Source organism: Anopheles coustani, chromosome 2 (assembly GCF_943734705.1).
Source record: "Anopheles coustani chromosome 2, idAnoCousDA_361_x.2, whole genome shotgun sequence".
NCBI lineage: Eukaryota > Metazoa > Arthropoda > Insecta > Diptera > Culicidae > Anopheles > Anopheles coustani.
Window position 1 is genome coordinate 47,766,123 of NC_071289.1, and position 19,219 is coordinate 47,785,341.

The window sequence follows — 19,219 nt, forward strand, 5'->3', positions numbered from 1 at the left end:
AATTCGAGAGAAAAAAAATCACTATTTTATCCTCGGGTTCAGATAATCGAAAAGAATCTCTACGCATTATAATTATCATTCCGGCGAATCTTTCTTTCGCTTCGCAAGAGCAACCATCTCCTTTCTAATAGGGGACCCCTGAAACTTTCTTCTGCTCACGTCGGTTGAACTTTTCATTTTCCTCCCTTTTCACGCTCCTACAGTTCGTCGGTTTTTGTTTTCTTTTGGTGCTGGTGCCACATTTTGGAGTTGTGTGGGCGAAAGCCGCATAGAAAAGGTTGGTAGATGACGATTATAGAGAATGTTGGTAGGTTCTCTGAGAAGAAAAATGGATTTGAAAAATTAAACTTCTTTTTGAACATGCATCGCTAGGGTTAATAAATAGAAATTAAAACAGGTTGACTCGTACACAACGATATCAAATTTGACCTTTCTCTCTACTTATACCGTTCTGTAGTAACTTGCCTCCGAAAGAATTTCTATTACTTAACAAAAACTGATAAGATATTTTGGAAAACATAATTTGGTCTGACTGACTGATTTTCTGTAGGTGTCAAGTGATAATGTTCCTGCATTGGTTTGATAGTTAATTTTGTTTATGCCGTTTATCGTGACATTCATAAGTGTACAGCTGAGTTTATTATTGTTTGTTGGCCGAATTTGGTACATTGGTATTCGACAAGAAAATAAATTTCAATAGTTTGATGAAATTTGTGTTCACTTGAAAAGTCGTTCACTTGAAAAGTCGTTTACTTGAAGTAGGGAAAAAGTCAGAGAGAAGAATTATGAGAAAAGAGTCGTAGAGAAACGGCGCAAAAGGTAATGTTGCGGGGGAGCGGATGAAAGGATGAGATAGAGAAAAAATGTCCCTGTGCTTCGAAGCTTAAATTTAAATATAACCGTGGTCAGATGGACAACCGGACGAAGTAATGGAACAGCCGCCTTCCCATGGCTATGCATAATTAAGTATGCTAATGAGCCCCGACCGGCTTGCTGGCGGATAATGGAGGGAACGAAGTTGAGCACAATTCTTATTCTCATCTTGTGTCCGTTTGTCAGACACGAGCCCAAGCCAGGGTGTAAGCAAAAGAAAACATAAAATAAATAAATAGAAGGCACGGAATATGCGCATGAAGCCACGCATCTTCGTTGGTGCAATGTATTGCAGGTGGCAAATAAAAAAAATGTTAAAGAATATTTCCTTTTCAAGTAAAACATATATTAAGCTGCCTTTTGAGGAAACATTTAAATAGCAGAATTAAAGCTCATCGTGTAGAATAATAAATAAATTTCAACTTACACTTGGCTATTCTATTCTAACTAATTTATTTAAGTGGTTATGAGCACATGTCATTTTGATCATAGCGTTTGAAGTGTGATTAGGTTGTGTTGTAAATATGTTGTACCAAATCAACAAATGTATAATTAAATACTTTACGGGTACATTTATACTCCAGCAATGTTCCAACCTGGTGGAGAGAGGAAAAAAGAATTACTTTTGAAAGACAACAACAAACGAAAACTTGAAAAGGTTAGAAAGTTTTGACGTAAAAAAACCCAAATGATGCTTTATTTTATTTTTTATTGTTGTCTTAAAATGATCGTTTTTGAAACCTGAATGTAGCATGTTTGATAAGAAATATGGTAAAACATACTGCTTATTAAAATATTTATTTCTTGTTGAAAATTTAGCTTTAAGTCGAGTCCAACATTCTAAATGGTGTTGTGAATGAGTGGATGATAGAGTATACGATAAGACTAAAAATAAAAATAAAAAATCAAGGAGACAGGATTCTTATTCTGATACTTAAAATTAGGATTTTTTTTTTCTCAAATGAATTTTGAAGTACGAAGTAATAAGTGGTTTCTTCCATGTGTTCATATGTGATTTATCATCAAATAATCTGAATATGACTTATTATTTTCTTCTTGCATTCGACATTTAAGATTGGAATGCGCTAATTTTTTCGGATGTGCATGAAATACGGTATAGAATAAAAAACATATTCATAGGTCAGTACAATTGGTTATGTTTCCATTTGATAATAAGAAAACAAGCAAATTCATAAAATATTTCATAACTTTTTCGTACTTTATATTTTCTTTCCTACTTTTATCGTATTTTCTTTGTATTTAATATTTAAAAAAACTAAGTCAAGTCGTTTTTATCGTAACTTGTCTTAACAAAAAATTACGATTTTTGAGAAAGTATCGTCTAATGTTATATAGCGAATGCTGCCAGTAGACGAGAAATGTACCAAATAAATTCCCCAAAGAACGGCACTTTTCTAAGCTTATCAAGCCCAATACCTTTGGGAATTCATAAGATCGGAATTGCGCAGGCCGATAGGGTCATGTCTTGCTTTGGGTATAAATATACATAAATAAATATGTATCCCAGCAATGTCGAATGTGTAGGGCAAAACACGGGCACACTTATAAATTGCCCCTTTTTGTTTCATTTTTTCCTAACCATGCCTCTCTAATATGATTAAATTAGGAATCATGTTTTGCCAGACCAAGGGTGGTTTTCCTGGTTTACTGTGCCAATCTTGTTTGGGAACTCTAGCGTCGTACTCCGCCTACGCCTTGTTCAGAGATATATAGTTCGCTGTAGGTGTTACTTCAGGAGCTGATATCCAGCCGAAGTCAGCAATGGGAAAACGATGTGGTAATGCAATAAAAAGGGTCAGGGTTTGGTCCACCCTTCGTGAACACTTTGATTAAACAGGAATTATTTTCAAGCAGTCGTGCAATATTTTGCAGTTTGCAGCAGCGTATGTTCGTAAGATTTTCAAAATAAAATTGAAATATTAGTAATACATCGATTCTTGAAGTGCTAATGACAGAACTTCCACACTTTTGTAACCACCAGGCAACTCCATCGTAATATCTCTTTTCTGCAAAATTGATTAAGATAAATTTTCCATTTTGTGCTCATTGCAAAACGCATGAAAATATGTTTTCAAAAAAAACCATATTCATTTTTTCATAAAAGATCAAGATGTCTTTTCGTTCTTCCACCGTTTATGCCAGAAAAATAAAACATTAGACATCACCATATTGCACGGTGCGGTCGTTTTACAAACCAACCCATTTCATTCTGTTCTTTTGCTTACCACCTGAGGAAACCCTGCGTAGTCTATGGTTATTTGTGAATTGACGTAAAGGAAAATGGTGCTTCTTTTTTCCATTCAAGATACGGTACAGGATAAAAGTGAGCGTAAACCACCTGCGTCGAGAAAACGGCAGATTTCGGCAGCATAGTTTTGTTAGGTTCATACTCCATAGCGAGGCTACCACGTTAACAGGATAGTAAATTTAACTTAGATCGGAATAAAGCTTACCGCTTCCAACCAAACGTCATCATGTCGAAGATATATAAAGATTACAGGCGAAATGGAAGAATATTAAAACACTTAAACGGTATCAAACATTCTGTGCATGTGGCGCTCTAATATATAAATATAGATGTTGGTGAAATCAAACATCTACCTCGTCGGTGAGCACCTCGATTGTGGGCGGTGGTAGGGAAAAATGAGATAAAGAAAGAGAACCCATGGTATTCTGATCAGCAAAAGAAGGCTTGCGAACGAGGTGCTGAGATGGTATATTGCAGAACTATGTCACAAGTCTGCATGGATGCACGGTGCGAAGCTACGCCATCCGAAAGCAGTAGGGTATAATCTCGGCAGGGGAGAAGCGATGCGGGAAGGGGATCAAAAGCTAAATGTGGAGGAAAATAATCAATAAATTTAACCCCAGGCTTCCAACTCCGGCTTCAGCTGGTTTTCTACTCCCGCGGTGTTCCGCATCCTACGTCCTTGGGAATGCGTCACACGCTGTCGTATTTTGGCATCCGATACGACTCCGGTCTCTGTGCAAGACTGGTATTGCGATTTGGTGGATGTTTTACCCCTCACTAAATCACAAACGAAGATAGACTGTGGAAGGCGAGAGTAGTGAGCAAATGAAAGTGACAAAGCGAGACAGGTCGATAGCTAGAGCCGAAGGTAGTATCACATTCGCTGGTTGCGATGTGATGGAAAACGTGCACCGGAAAAGCGACCAAAATGAAACACAATCGCACGGGCGCACATTTCACAGGCGGCGGTGAAGCCATGGGAGCAGAGAGAAGAGGACTGACGCGCGTTTCAACAGCTCCAGCCAGCATTATAGTGGAAAACTTTCGGAACATCCCAACAGCAGCTTATTGGAAGCCATGTGGAACGACGAATGATATTTAAGTGGAACGTTAACGGTATGCGAAAATCGCTGAATTTGCAGGAACAGAATGGAATAGGTCGGGGGGAATTGGGGGACGCTGGAGCAAACGGGATAAAGCGAATCCAGAAAAATAACGAACCAAAATTAATTGTATGTGTGGATTTCACATTTATAACGTTCTATGTGTTTTTATTCTTCTTCCCCGTTTTTTAAACCACCAAAGAAAGAATAGATAAAAGACGTTTACTATAGGTTTTCCGGAACGTGTTTATATTATTTTCTTGCTGCTTACTGGGGTTAACATTTAATCAATAACGCAGACATTGTGTTATCAATATAAACGAATGATTCCGAAGGGTAGTAGATTAAAACTATGACATGATAACTTACCAAGTGAAAACACAAGGTGTTAACAAAATAACCAAACGTTTCACACAGTGTCCACGTAACGTTTCAGAAAGTTTTAATTGCTATATGAATTGCCATATAACAAATAACACTTAAACACAGCAATGCCAACAAAATAAAAATAGGAACATCGAAACAGGCAATGACTTAAATTAACCATGCATATCCCACGAAGGAGGGTCAGTGTTAATGCGATAGAAGAATAAGTACGGTTGAGTTCGCTTGAATTATTTAGTAAAGAACGTGATAACTACTCTTGATAGCGTACTCAATACTATGGTTAATACTAAATAGCAATGTTATCGTTATGTTTCCCCTTTTTATGGAATATGCTGGTTAGGTGGGATCTTGTTTGACTTAGTATTTGATTTTGATTTAATGAAACGATGAATCTAACAGCACAATCAATCTGGTTTATTGCCTTCCTTTTTGATAATATTTTTTTCAACATTAATTTAAAAATCGGTGTTCAGTAACTTCGTCAGTCTGTGAAGGTTATTATTTTGAAGTTTTACGTAAGATTGAGATTAATTATGTGATAACATTACGTAGCAAAGCAGATACTAGTACGCGAACATGAAATTGAAGTAACTTTCGATTCACAACGAGATGAATCAAAATTATCAAACTTAATACATAATCATATACTCGAACCAATGTCTGAACATGTACAGTAGCTATTCCGTTTGCCAGAATGCAGAAAATCTTTGAATGAGCGACAGATGAGAATTTTCGATTGCATTATTTCCATTGCCTGCCTACAGACGTTTCGTACTGAGGAAAGTGGCACCGTTTCGGCATTCCTCGTATAATGGCGGTTAAGTGTTGGCGGGTTTACCGTTGCGGGGTGTGCATCAGTGTAAAGGGTGATAATAGCAGCTTAATAACCCCACCGTGCAATCCGCTTTCGGTTTGTCATGTTCATACTCGTCTTGCAGTATAACGGTTTCATTCGCGCTCATTATATGTACGCAGGAGATCTGTCAGGGAGAGACTTATTGTATAATTAAGTGAAAATGCATTTCCATAAGAATGGTCTTTGCCATTTGTCTGAACACTAGTCGAACGCCGTGCTTGATTCGTGGTCGAAACTTACCAGCATTGAGTTTATCGTTTGGAGCGTGCGTCCTGCTTTTCCGCAAAGTCCGCAAAGTCCAGCGTTTGTGAGTCAGAATAGCCTTATGTTTTTGATTATGAAATTTTTTGATTTGACAAAGCATTGAATTAAAAACTGCAGTGTATAGAAAATTAGATTTTTTTTATGTACAACAAGTTTAAATTTCTCTATGAAATTATTATGAATTATGAAATTCATTGATTTGACAAAGCACTGAATTAAAAACTGCAGTGAGTAGAAAATTAGATCTTTTTTATGTACAACAAGTTTAAATTTCTCTACCATATCGTGCTTAAGAGATTATTCTACATGAACTGACAACCCCCACGTAGTGTCTAATTTCAGTCCTCTAATTATTGAGAGTGAAGGTTCAGTCGCACAGAAGCATATAATCTCGTCTGAATTTTCCAAACCAAATGTGAGGAGATTTGAAAATTGAGTCCGCTCGTTAATTGCACTGTCAGATGTTAGACTAGCTCACGTTTCCACTTAGAAAGCACTGGATTTATGATTAAGTGTATGGCACAAGGCAGAAATACAATGATTTTCTAAAAAACCGCCAGTATACTTTCGAATTCCATTGATTGATTTGGCTACAATCGTTGCATATTGATTCAAACTAACATTACCCCTCATAACATGTTTTTGTTTTATGTAGCCTATTTTAAAGAACCTTAAGATTTAAGATAAGCCCATCCCTATTTAAATCTACGACGTGTGATTATATTTATGTTGTACAGTTGTACGACTTGTGATATGTGTGAGTTTGACCCTATGAAATAGAGGTCTCGGTTGGGATTTGAACCTTCGAAGAGGTGAAAATGTCCAAACGGGCAAAACGTAATGGCGCTACAGAATTCTACGACATCCTTCCACATTAGCCTAGGCCTTGCACTTCTCTTAAGTCGTTTGGAACAACCAAAAAGGACTTTACGGCGAATGGTTACCTTTTGTCTTGCTGTTAAAATGGTCTAAAAGGACTTGATCGAAAGCGCCGCTTATGCAGTCCTCGAAATTCATCTTCAATTCAAATCGTGAGAAAAAACTAATGCAATGTTATAGTCTTTTCTCTAATAACTTATCCAACCAACAAAGTTTTCTCCATTTTTAAAAGTGACCAAATATAAACATAGTTCATTTGGATTTAAAAAGTATTTTTTCAATGAAGATTTTATCAACAGAAGTGATTGAAAACACAACAGTTGGTGTCTGGTTTTATCCTGAGTAAGCAATAGATAAGGAACAAAGTCACAGAGGAAAGCAAAATGGTATTAGAACTTTGTTTGGGGGTGAAACAAATGTAGGGCGTCTTCGACCAATCGTCTTACTTACCATACAAAACTCGTTTGTTTGTTTAACTTAGGACGTTTTATAGGACGATATGCTCGAAATCGCCAAGCGAGTAGTTTTTAAGCTGCAGAAAATCGTAGTTTTTTCGCGAGCTACATTATACTGCTACCTTCCCCTTTAGAAATAAAAAGTAACATTACTGAGCATTTCCAGTGCCGAACTCCATGAGCTTGATGCTTAAATTTAAAATTTTATCAGCCATCCACCACGCAAGGCAGTTTGCAACATGATGCACACTCGGGCATATAACGGAAGATAACACACACTTTCGCGCTGTTGGTTCAGACAATAGCACGTATCAGTGACGACACCATCTGCCACAGCAATCGGTTAACAGCGGTTTGAAAGCAAGCAGCAAGCATGAATTAAACAACATACCGGCAAGCGGCTTTGCTTGTACAAACAAGCAAACAATTTCACAGCTTGGGAATCTATGCAGAATTAAGCAAAAACAAAATGGAAGTTTGTTTTCCAACAGAGAAAACCAATAGCAGTGAGCAAGAGTCACGACAACAGCTGCCATCGTTGTTTTTCGATATTTCTCCGTCCTTGGCCATTCAGACTGCTGGGGTGTATTTTTCCGTACAGTATTGTTTATTTATGAATCTCGTAACGGTTTCTTACTTATGGGATCGCTTGTAGCTTTCTTTCTATTTATTTTTTTCATCATGGCTCTTTGAGGTTTACCATTCTCTTTCCCGGATAAAGACTGCGTTCCGCAATGGATATGATATCATTATGCAAATAAGCTCTGTTTAGCTTCTAAACACCACTCCACCCAGCCAAATTTGTATAGAAAAAGCGATTATAATTAATACAGTACGGTTAATGGTTTTTTATGGTACCATGGAAAAAGCTGAATTTCTTGATAAAAACATGCATGTTACCAAATTATTTGAAGCACCATCAAAATGTCTCGTATCAGATAAATCTATAACCGAAAAAATCTCGTCTTGAGGTTGACAATTCACTTATATTTATTTTATTTAACACGCATCACCACACTATAAAATTACCGTATCAAATTATTGATTAACACTTCACTGGGTAGCACATATTAATATTGCACGACAAAAAACTAATCAAGTGTGAAGATATGATTTGTACGGACATAAATTGGTGTGCAAAGTGATGTGTTGTTCTATATGCATGAAGGTTTTAATTCAATTTATCAATTAGCTAATTAGCTCTACTAGAAAACTTTATTCGTGTGCATACGACGAAAGCGCGAGGGCTCTGCCGCCTGCAAGTGTAAGGGTATTTTTGCGGTCTACACTCTTCACTGACTATCCATATGTAAGGTGTATGAGCCATGTTTGAGCGTATGCTTACGATCCAGACTGTCCGGACGAAGAGGGTGGCGTACGAAGAAGCATAATTTATGGACAAACAAGATTTATGAACAGTGAAATGCTAATGAACAGTACGATGAAATGCATCTTGTTTTTAATTTATCACTTCTTTGTTATGGGCTTCGTTATCGCTGCGTTTGGGTCCTGTTGAGTATTTTTTAACTAGAAAATCGCTGGTAAAGCTAAAGTAGAATAAATTGATAAGTTTTCTTTAATTCTTTATTTTTGCAACTGGTAAGAAGCAATAATGTGCATGTATGTAGTTGGAAACTGGGTTAATGGGAACATTGCATAAAAAATAGCTTAATCATCACAACGAAATTTTACTTTTGCTATAAATGATTCAAAGATTTTATGCTTTTAGATCAAATACAATTTATGTGTAAAATATAGAAGTTTTTCATGAAAGTAAAATTCCAGATAAATAACACGGCAAGCGGTTTAAATATAGTAAATTTTATACACGAAATCCCAATAATATGTATCTATTCCATAATATTTAATCTAATGTAATTGAAAATTACAAAACATTACTTTACTCAATGACCTTGCATATGTTTAAAATAATATAATATAAAAATATCATCAAACATAATCATCATGGGGCAGTATTTCAAAGGCGATTTAAACGATTGCAGTCGTTGTTCAATCTAAAACAGTTGCTGAACCTCAATGAAGGATTTATGAACTTATATTACTAAGGTACCGATATGGTAATTTGAGTTTACAAGTGCTGGTTTAACACGTTAAGCGCTACGCGCAAATTGTACTACTTCCCGTTCTGAAGGCGATTTGTAGAAACGCAGGCCTACCTAACGGGTTCTGTCGGTCCGAGCAGACCGACGCCGGCTTACAGAATACTGTCGGCCCCACGGGACCGATGTAGCGCTTAACGTGTTAAGCTTCAGAAGGCGTTTGACAATTAACGATGACTGAAATGGTAATTGGCGAATAGCTTCATTTTCATCGAATTTGCCTCTTTTCCATCCTACGCGCGTTGGGCATATGCAACACCTCGAAAATTGCGCATTCTTAGGTCAAAAATTCGTATTAAGCCAAAAACGTTGTAAATGGAATTCTTCAAGAGAGCAAAAGCAACGTATAAATAACGTAAAACCTGTTCAAATTTTCCTCCGACTACTCGTACTTTAAAGAGCTTGCAACATTTTAATTAGATTCTTCTGCCTTTTCCAAGTGCTGGAGAGGTGGAAATGAAATAATAGCAACCGTAAGCTTTCCGTGGCACGGAATTGCGACTGGAAAATAAGAACCGTTAGTGTGTAATAAATTTTCTTCTACGTCAGGGAAATCGTTATGTTTGGAGCAAATTTTCGTGCACAATTAAGTTCAATCTTTAATACACACAATGATCATACGGTTAAAACAACCATTTTCACTGCAACCCTAAATAAGTTTGCAAAAAAATTAAAAAAATATGAATAATGATGTTCTTCAATTTATTGTTCCCTTGCTAAAAGAAACATGTGTGTCAAAAAACATGTTTTGTATAAGAAGAACTACGATATTTACGTCTGAGTTTTCGTTCGGTTAGAAAGTCGGCCCTTGAGCACCGGAGCTCACCACCTCGACGGCGTGGGTTCGAATCCCAACCGAGACCGGACCCTCCCCTTTACGAGAGGACTGACTATCAACGTACACATAGAGTAAAAAGACTCGTAAGCCCTAAACGGGGTAGGCATGACCAACAAGGTCATTGCGCCAAGAAGAAGAAGTTTTCGTCATTGGTGAAGTTTCTGTCATGATTAGAAAAGAATAAATAATTAGATGGTTTTTTTACCATCTAACTCTGAATTTCTATAGCCATTACTAATTTTTGATACCTTTTGGTACTATACATATTGGTGAAAAATAGTTGATTGCTGATTTTTTTTTAATTTAGTTTTATCAAACTTATGTAGACTTAAGAGTTTTATTAAAATGCTATCTTTGATCGTGATATTTTTATAGTAACACTTCTCATATTAAACTTTCCAAAATTTTCTTCTACTGGAAAATGAAGGTTAATGCCAATCCCGTTGTTGAACGTCATTGCATTGAGTGACTTGATGTTAAAGGAAACATGGGATGGGAAAATCCCTTCGTCCTCACACTTTATGGATCGTTTGCGTAGTCGTTTATTCATTAGCATTAATTTGAATACTTTTTGGCCTGGCAGCGAAAAGATATGAACCGCCTTCTCTTTTCGACATCACCATCTCTATACACTCCCCAAAGTTACAACTGCCAACGTTTTCCTCCTCTTTCATGAAATAGACGTTCTTGTCACTATGTGCGGGCTCGATTTAATCTCGTTCAAGTCTCTGAAATCTTACGGTTTACCAAGCGCGGCTTGCGTTCGAAACAAAAGCTGCATTGCCGTGTTACAATCGGTGTTTCTTTTTCGAGCTGTTATTCTAAAGACGTACAAAGCATGGAAGTCAACCTAAAACTGTATTTCTTTATTGGAGTTTCTTTTCATGATAGCGGAGGGTCTAATAGAGCTATGCGTTACTTCATTATAATTTTTGTTAAATGATTCTTTCCTCATATTTGTCTAACATGTGGATGAGTATTGTTTAACGGTGTACAATCGCTGATACCATATTTGTTAAACAAGCCAAACACGTATAACTTCAGTCACTTAAAACAAATAACAAATACCGATCATCGACCTTATCCTGTCGGAAAAAATGTTGACCGGAATCACAAAGTTTTAATTTCCAGTTACAAGTAACGGTCTGAAATATTTTCAAATATTATTTATTATTTACTTATTAACCATGTTAAGTAATGTGTAGATTGTTTCGATCAAAATTGCCTATTTTATTACACAGTCTAGGTTTATATATATGAATTGTCAGCCGACCTGCGCTATGAACGGACATTTAACTAGAAAATGTTTATAATAAGGTTAATTAAACCGTGAGCGGATTTTTTCAACTACTTTCAAGATGAAACTGTTTTGTAATTTGTGTTACTAGGATTGGTTGGTAAGGTGGAAATTGAAATTGGTGCAGAAACTTCTAGAAATGTAGAGTTTTTAATAATAGTGATTAATGATAACCATCGGGGTCCGCGACGGCCGAGCGGTAGCGCCGGTTAGAAATTCGGCCCATGAGCGCCGGGGCTCACCACCTCAACGGCGTGGGTTCGAATCCCAACCGAGACCGGACCCTCCCCTGTACGAGAGGACTGACTATCCACGTACAACAGGGAAACAAGTCTCGTAAGCCTTTGATGGGCAGGCATGACCAAGAGGTCGTTACGCCAAGAAGAAGAAGAAGAAGAAGATAATCATAATTTAACATTCGAAAGAGTACTATTTACATATGACTTGGATTACGACACTATAAATAATCCAACATACAACGTATAGTTTCGGCTTACAACTGGTTCATAAACGAAACAAACTTTCAAATTTTCCAAATCAACGCTACTCAACAAAAAGTGCTCATAAATTTGAAGTACAATTACAATATTTCAATTTCAATTTAGGAACAATTGATTTGAGGCACACATGTTGGATATGAATTAGGACGATCATACGATCTGATCTCTAACATTTATTCTTGATATTTTACATGTCATCTCCCCCATCGCACAGTTTCGAAACAAGCAGTGGGCGTGGTTTCAGATCAAATAACAGAAGAGCGTCATTCACGAGTGGTTTGGTTAAGATAGTACAGTATCGAGAGAGTTCATCTGCGAAAGTAGAAACTTTTCGTTCCTTAACCCTTAAGGACTGTCGGCTATGTTAAATCTTATCTGATCATGATCAAAATAAGAGCATTTAGTCTATGCCCATTTTCTCTAGTATTCCATAACGCTTATCTTCGCCCAAACTAGCACTCATTTTGCACCCTTTAGTTAAAACAAACAAAATACTTTTACAAGCACTGTTATGTTAATCATTAGTTGGAACCTTTTTCGTATAGTTTACTTCTTTTATCAAACTAAAAATATAAAAAAAAAAAACACATTATGCAAACACAAGCAGATTCTAGTCTTGCCCATCAGTGCGAAACAAGTTCAAGTGCAAATCGCAAGATTTTATTTCAGTTTTGAATGTTAAGTTTAATTTCTTTCGTGGAAGCGGTCTTAGACCATGAACATATCTTAAACATGGACGATTCGGAAATGTACCAATCGTTTTTATTCTTAAAAAAACAACGATCCTTGAAGATTACCTAGTCTAATGTAGGTTTAACGTATATTGTGACATTTATCGCCATGTTTGTTGCTTTGACGGTTTCAATATTGCATTTCAGAACGCATTAAACATTTCAATTTATCGACTCATCGGGACAAGATTTTTAATAATTTAGCTATCTACAGTAAAATCCATCGTTTTGGTTTCGATATCAAATTTTAAAAAAGTTAATTCGGTAGCTTCAAATTGTGTTGTATCCTCGAAGTAACTTAAAAGAACTTCAATGAAATGAGTTTCAATGAAACCAGCTTTTTCAATGAATACAAAATTTTGTAAAGTTTTCCTCATGCAGCTCATCAATGATGAGTAGAATATATGGTAGAATATATTGTTTTGATTGGTAGTTTACATGATCTTTATTTTCTTGCTTTATGCTTTCAGTTTTATCGCTGCGAAACACCCAAGAAGAGGAACCTCCAGATCCCCAGCTGATGCGGTTGGACAATATGCTGATCGCTGAGGGGGTGGCTGGCCCAGAGAAGGGTGGTGGTGCAGGTGCGGACAGTGCCGCGGCAGCAATGGCCGCTGCCAACGGTAAGAGAGCTGGCAGGACCGGGCGGTTGTTATTAATTGATGTTTTGTTTTTCTTTTTTCTTTCTCGTTTCCGACCTTCGTTTCGGATATCCGTCCTCGTTGGCATCTTCTGACTGCTCAGATTTCCTGTCACAGTCTGATCTAACCGGTGGCCAAGACAACGCGATCGAGCATTCGGATTATCGGGCAAAGTTGGCTCAAATCCGACAGATCTATCATCAAGAATTGGAAAAATATGAACAGGCTTGCAGCGAGTTCACCACACACGTCATGAACCTCCTCAGAGAACAGAGTCGTACAAGGTGAGATTTGTTGCTGCACTGGCTCATCGGAACCACGCTAGATACACAGTATTTGTTTAATTGCAGACCCATCACGCCGAAAGAGATTGAACGAATGGTGCAAATCATTCATCGGAAGTTTAGCTCCATCCAGATGCAGCTCAAACAATCCACCTGTGAAGCCGTTATGATCCTGCGGTAAGTTTTTTTTCTTTCAACAAATATGAAATGCAATTTTCTTTTCTGCCCATTTTTTTTTCATGCCCTTGGACAACAACGGTTGAGCTGAATAAACTTCCGCAATATACGTAATAAATCCTAAATTATCCTCCAAAACAAAAGTATAAGGATAAATTTGAGGATATCTCGGGAACCCAAACCCATATCGTGTCTAAATGTGCATCTATATTAAGAGAGAAGTGGAAAGCACAATTGCTTATTTTTACTTTTGTTAAATAATTGTTCCTCTTTAAGCAAATGACCTATGATTCTGCTTCGGCCTGTTGTTTTCCGATTTTTTTTTTATGTAGTGTAATTAAACAGAATAATGTGCATTGTGTATATTACTGAGAGACGTAAAGCCCATGAGCTTCGGGAATCAACTTGTCCCAGTAGAGATAAAAAATATTGTTACGCCACACGTGTATAAGACAATTGACACCTTTTTGACATCTTGACAAAGATCCCTCAAGTACAATATCAATTTTTAGCAGCAATTTTCACCCTTTAGTATTTGGTGTTATATTTTTGTGTTGATTTCATTGTTACACGTTTCAACGATATCATTGCTTATCAGTTAACCTTGGGTCGTTGCGTAAACAACAGTCCATAACTATAAGCGAAGAGAGACGACAATAACGAAAAGAGCTTCAGTCATCTTCAGTTTCAAATGTTGTTCAATTTCAACAATGGACTATTTTCAAATAAGTTCGTTTTGAATGATTAAGGTAAAAGAACTAAGGGACAGATGGTATTAGGACAATATTTCATTACAACATCAATATTTATCCAAATATGCTACTACGCATCGATGCAGTCGAAAAACAGGTGAACAATGAAAGGGTCCAGAAGGGTCGTATTACGTCTAAGAAGCTGAAAAAACTAGTTGAACAATATTGTTCACATCCTTATTTTCATACATTTTTTTCTCTTCTATTTTAGTTCACGATTCCTAGATGCACGAAGGAAGAGACGTAATTTTAGTAAGCAAGCATCAGAAATCCTCAATGAATACTTTTATAGCCACCTAAGCAATCCATACCCCTCGGAAGAAGCCAAGGAAGAACTGGCAAGGAAATGCGGCATTACGGTTTGTATTAAAAATGTAGTGCTGAAGTAAACCTACCAGCCTAAACTAATCATGTTTTCTCGCTACTAGGTATCACAAGTGTCGAATTGGTTCGGCAATAAACGCATTCGCTATAAGAAGAATATTGGCAAAGCGCAAGAAGAAGCAAATCTGTACGCTGCAAAGAAGGCCGCTGGTGCATCTCCTTACTCGATGGGTGGGCCACCGAGCGGTGCAGCCACGCCAATGATGTCTCCTGCTCCTGCACAGGATTCGATGGGCTACTCACTTGGGTCTGGTGGCTACGATCAGCAGCAGCCCTACGATGGAAGTATGGGATACGATCAGCTACATCAGGATCTTAGTCCTTGAGTGATTGGAGAATACTAAAGCAGCGTGGCGAGGATGGATGTAGACCAACTTCATACCGAAACATAAAATACGATTATTCAACACCATACCACACACATACACCCACACATCAACCCATACACTGATAACAGATGCTTCAATAACGGACCCGTGTTTTAAACGCTAAGCTCCAGTTCTGAATGAAACGTAAAGGACATAACTGGTACAGAAGGGGTTTCTTTGATATTTTTGGTTCTTTTCAAAAATGTCGCAATCAATCAACACAAGCGCCACCGAGTTTCACAGGAGATAAACAAAGAATAAATTGTGTGTAGCCTCCATTGATGCGTAAGCAAGTGCAAATAGTGAAATGCTCACTAACACACAACAGTAACACAAAACAAAACGTAATAAAATAAAACAACAAAAATCACGGAAAGTATACGGATCGTAGAGTACATAAGCAGAATAGCAGTAAAAAGCCAGACAAAGGTTCTGTGGCAGGTAAATATATTTAAAGAAAGATAAGTAAATATAAGAGAATGCAGCGATAACCGATCGGCAATATGGGGTCCCCGCAGCACCCCAGCATACTGGTTCATAAGAATTAACTAATGTGAGTTAGCTAAAGAAGGACAAACAAATGGATAGTGAAACCAACACACAATAGAAATCCTCAACGACGTACAGACAAATTGCTAAAAACAGTACACTGCAAAAGTTTATTATTGCAAGCAAGCACCAGCCGAGTACTGTTTGGTAATATCGATCGTAACATGATAACGAACTGCACGAAATTGAGATGCGGCCTCGATGAATGGATGGTGATGAATGAATGCAGTATGTTACATCCGGAGAGTTCGGGACAAGGGGTTCAAAAACGTTTAATACATGTTTAATAACATTTCAGCATCCTTCCAAACATCACATGTCCAAGACCGCAGCACTAATGAGATGATAGTTATCTCAAATTATTGAACCAAAATCAAATTTCACTGGCATTGTAGATTACCCAAACTCTGGGGATCAACAAATTCTGTGGCGCATCATTCAAATAAATAAAAAATAATGTTATTTTGATACATAGAAACAAGTGCGGTTTTAGGAAACATTTGATCGAGATGGATATTTTTCTACTCCTATATTGCATCTCAATGGTAGCCCAACCAACCGTTTGGTGTTACGCAACCAAACGCACCTTTCAAACGTTTCAAGCTGATGCGTTCAATATAAACAAACTCTATGTATGCAGAGAAGGGAAAGAACCTTGCACCTTAGCTATCATTAAAATGTTTGTTTATTTAACAACTTGTGTGCATCGATGTAGAGTGGAAAATGAACATTTCCTCCAAACAAATCACTCGGCTTGATCATTACATCAATCTTCGTATAACATTTACCAAGAATGATTTAAGCTTAATAGTTTACTACTTGTAAGTGATGGATTCAGTTTTGGTCCCATTGTTTGCGTAAACTCTCTTTGCTGTGATTTGCTAAAAAATTATGGCATTTTGGCTTTCTGAATCTCATACGAAACAGTTTCAAAACCTCTGACAAATCGAACCTTCTTTGTCGATTCTGTCATGCGCATACACATGGGAAACTGCACTTAAAAGATATTGTTTGTCCCGAACCAAATTGAGAATGATTGAGCGTCTGTGTGACTGCTGATGGACGAAGGGACGGGGGAGCACGTTGTTATTTGCTTCCAAAGGGTACTTGCAGTGAATTATACGATATACCAACTTCAGAAAGTTAGTTAAGAGTAAATGATAGTTTAAAGAGTGTGGACTTACGACAGGCAAACGAACCGGAGTGAGGATAAAATAGTTTTGAAAGGATAGCTTTAGGGTAAGAAGGGAGGAAACCAAGCAACAAACAACCAGAATGAATGGATAAATTAAGTAGCAAGAAAACAAAACTACTGTGTATACCATTAGATGATAGGATAGCACGTGGGAAGCAGCAGCAGATTAGGATAAACGCCAACAATAGGAATGGATGAAGCGGCCCCGGGTACCGTTCAACAGGTCACATCTAAACTGTCTTTTGAACAGATTGTATGATAAGAACGCTTTGATAAACCATACCTCTCAACCACCCCAATAAAACCATTTGCGTAGCTCCCTTCACAACGTGCACTTTATGCTGCTTTTCTTTACTCGGTAACTTCCGGCCCCCGATACGCGTCTGTGTACAAGTTGACCGAGTCAAAAGATGAAGAGGAAATTACACGTATCAAGACAAAACAAGAACAACACCCATACCAGAAGAGCCATAAGTGGATGAAACTATTTATTAGCGTTTCATTTTAGACGAATATTAACGAAATCGAACAATGAACTTCAAGGTACGCGTGCGTTACCACGTAACGTGGATACTTTATTTGACTGGGTCATCGGTAATATGTATTATATGCCGGAGGTGACCGGAGAGGGTGTCTGCTGCTTGGGTGTGCATTTGTGAGAAAGGTGAGCAACAACAACCAGTAGAGCATTTCCTGCGTGTCATGCCACTATATGCAAAATCGACCCCACATACTGGCGAGCGCAAAGGTTAGCGCAATCGGCAGCTCGGCACTAGCCACTATAGGTGGGGTGCAGAAACATTCAAATTATATACGTAATTTAAATTTAATGAATGAAGGAATTAACAAAACGAGAAATCCTTAGAAAAACACAACGTAATGCAAAGATAGGGCATTTAATATTAAGTGAGGACTTGAGAAAATATTTAAGGACTAGCGAAACAAAAAGAACAAACAAACTATGTAAATGCAGCAGCAGTGGAGTCTGCGGTATAAGAAAAGAACCGTGTATGCGAATTATAAACCATCACACAGTGTTCATCAAACACTAAAAGAATATCGTCGGTAAGGCCAGGCAGAAGAGTCACCGACAACGACAAAACACTAAGAGAAGTAAAGTTTAAAAAATTCTTCTACTCATATGTAGCAGTCGAGTGTACAACCATCGCATTGAACATGGTAATATTTTTATGTTTCTAATTCTTTATAGTTTGGATTTTTTGGATACAATCACGACGATGAATGTGTAATAGAAACATTATTTAAAATCCGTATGAAAAGTAGTAGCAATGAGCAATGGCGTCCGAATGGACGGTAGATAATGTAAAGGTTACAAAAATGGATAACATCCATTTTCTTAATTAGACATCATTTGACGATAAGTTTCCATTTGTCAGTCATACTTTGTGTTGTGAAATTTAAAAGTTTTGTTTATTCACTGTTGCACACATTGGCAATGATTATATGTTACGAATTGAATAGTATTTGTATGCAAGTATATATTTTGAATAGTTTTTTCCACACAACGACAGAAAAGGCACTGTCGCGCATTTATCATATTTCGTTTCTTTTCTCTCTGTTATATTAAAAAAAATCTTCTTCACATTATTAACTCTGACAAACCTGGAAAATTTTTCGAAACGCAAACTATAACGGATTGCATTGAATTGGACCTAAATTATCCCATTTGGAACTAATAATAAAATATAACGAAAAGGAAACCCTATGACGCAAAAATCTAAGAGACAATGTAATAGAAGAAAAACTTCAAAAATATAAAAAAAGAAACTCAGTTATACGATTTCGCTATACGATACGTTTTGATTCGGGATAAAATTCGCAAGGCAAAAAAACCGGTTGAAACATAGAACAATTCCTACTGAGCTCTACTTGATGTTGATCACGGGAGACAATGGCGGTAGCCGTTTTTTTCCATGTCTCCACTGCGTACGATCAACGCTGCGATGTAAAACTGGTCTGTCTCTGACACACAGGAAGCAATGCTTGTTCAGATGTTCATACACAAGCTACTAACAACAATAAAGATGCTCACCACCGTATCGGGAGCATTCATGCGCAAATACTCACGGCTGCAATTATGAAGTGCGAGAAAATAAAATCTGTCAGACCTTCTTAACCTTCCTTTAGCCACCAGTCTAGTGCCACGAACATATGAAAAACAAGATTACAAACGTCAAACACGTTCAAGACAATATACGTACAGAAAAGTATTTCTTGTGCTCGGTTGTCTTCAACTCGCGAACCGCCTCGAAGGGCTAACCTAAGGCAAAGGG

The 19,219-nt window shown here is 37.4% G+C and overlaps 1 protein-coding gene across 5 annotated transcripts in view; it reads left to right on the forward strand.

Moving 5' to 3' along the window:
* LOC131265530 (homeobox protein extradenticle) overlaps positions 1 to 18,212 on the forward strand; it is a 43,510-nt gene extending 25,298 nt beyond the window's left edge. For 3 of the 5 annotated variants that reach the window (XM_058267810.1, XM_058267811.1, XM_058267808.1), the window contains 5 exons: positions 13,046 to 13,198; positions 13,320 to 13,500; positions 13,567 to 13,677; positions 14,641 to 14,788; positions 14,858 to 18,212. In XM_058267810.1, coding sequence (XP_058123793.1) covers positions 13,046 to 13,198; positions 13,320 to 13,500; positions 13,567 to 13,677; positions 14,641 to 14,788; positions 14,858 to 15,139 — 875 coding nt within the window. In that variant the 3' untranslated portion in view covers positions 15,140 to 18,212. The remainder of the gene's footprint in view (positions 1 to 13,045; positions 13,199 to 13,319; positions 13,501 to 13,566; positions 13,678 to 14,640; positions 14,789 to 14,857) is intronic. The other 2 variants (XR_009178276.1, XM_058267809.1) reach the window with 2 other exon arrangements.
* The last annotated feature ends 1,007 nt before the right edge of the window (positions 18,213 to 19,219 follow it).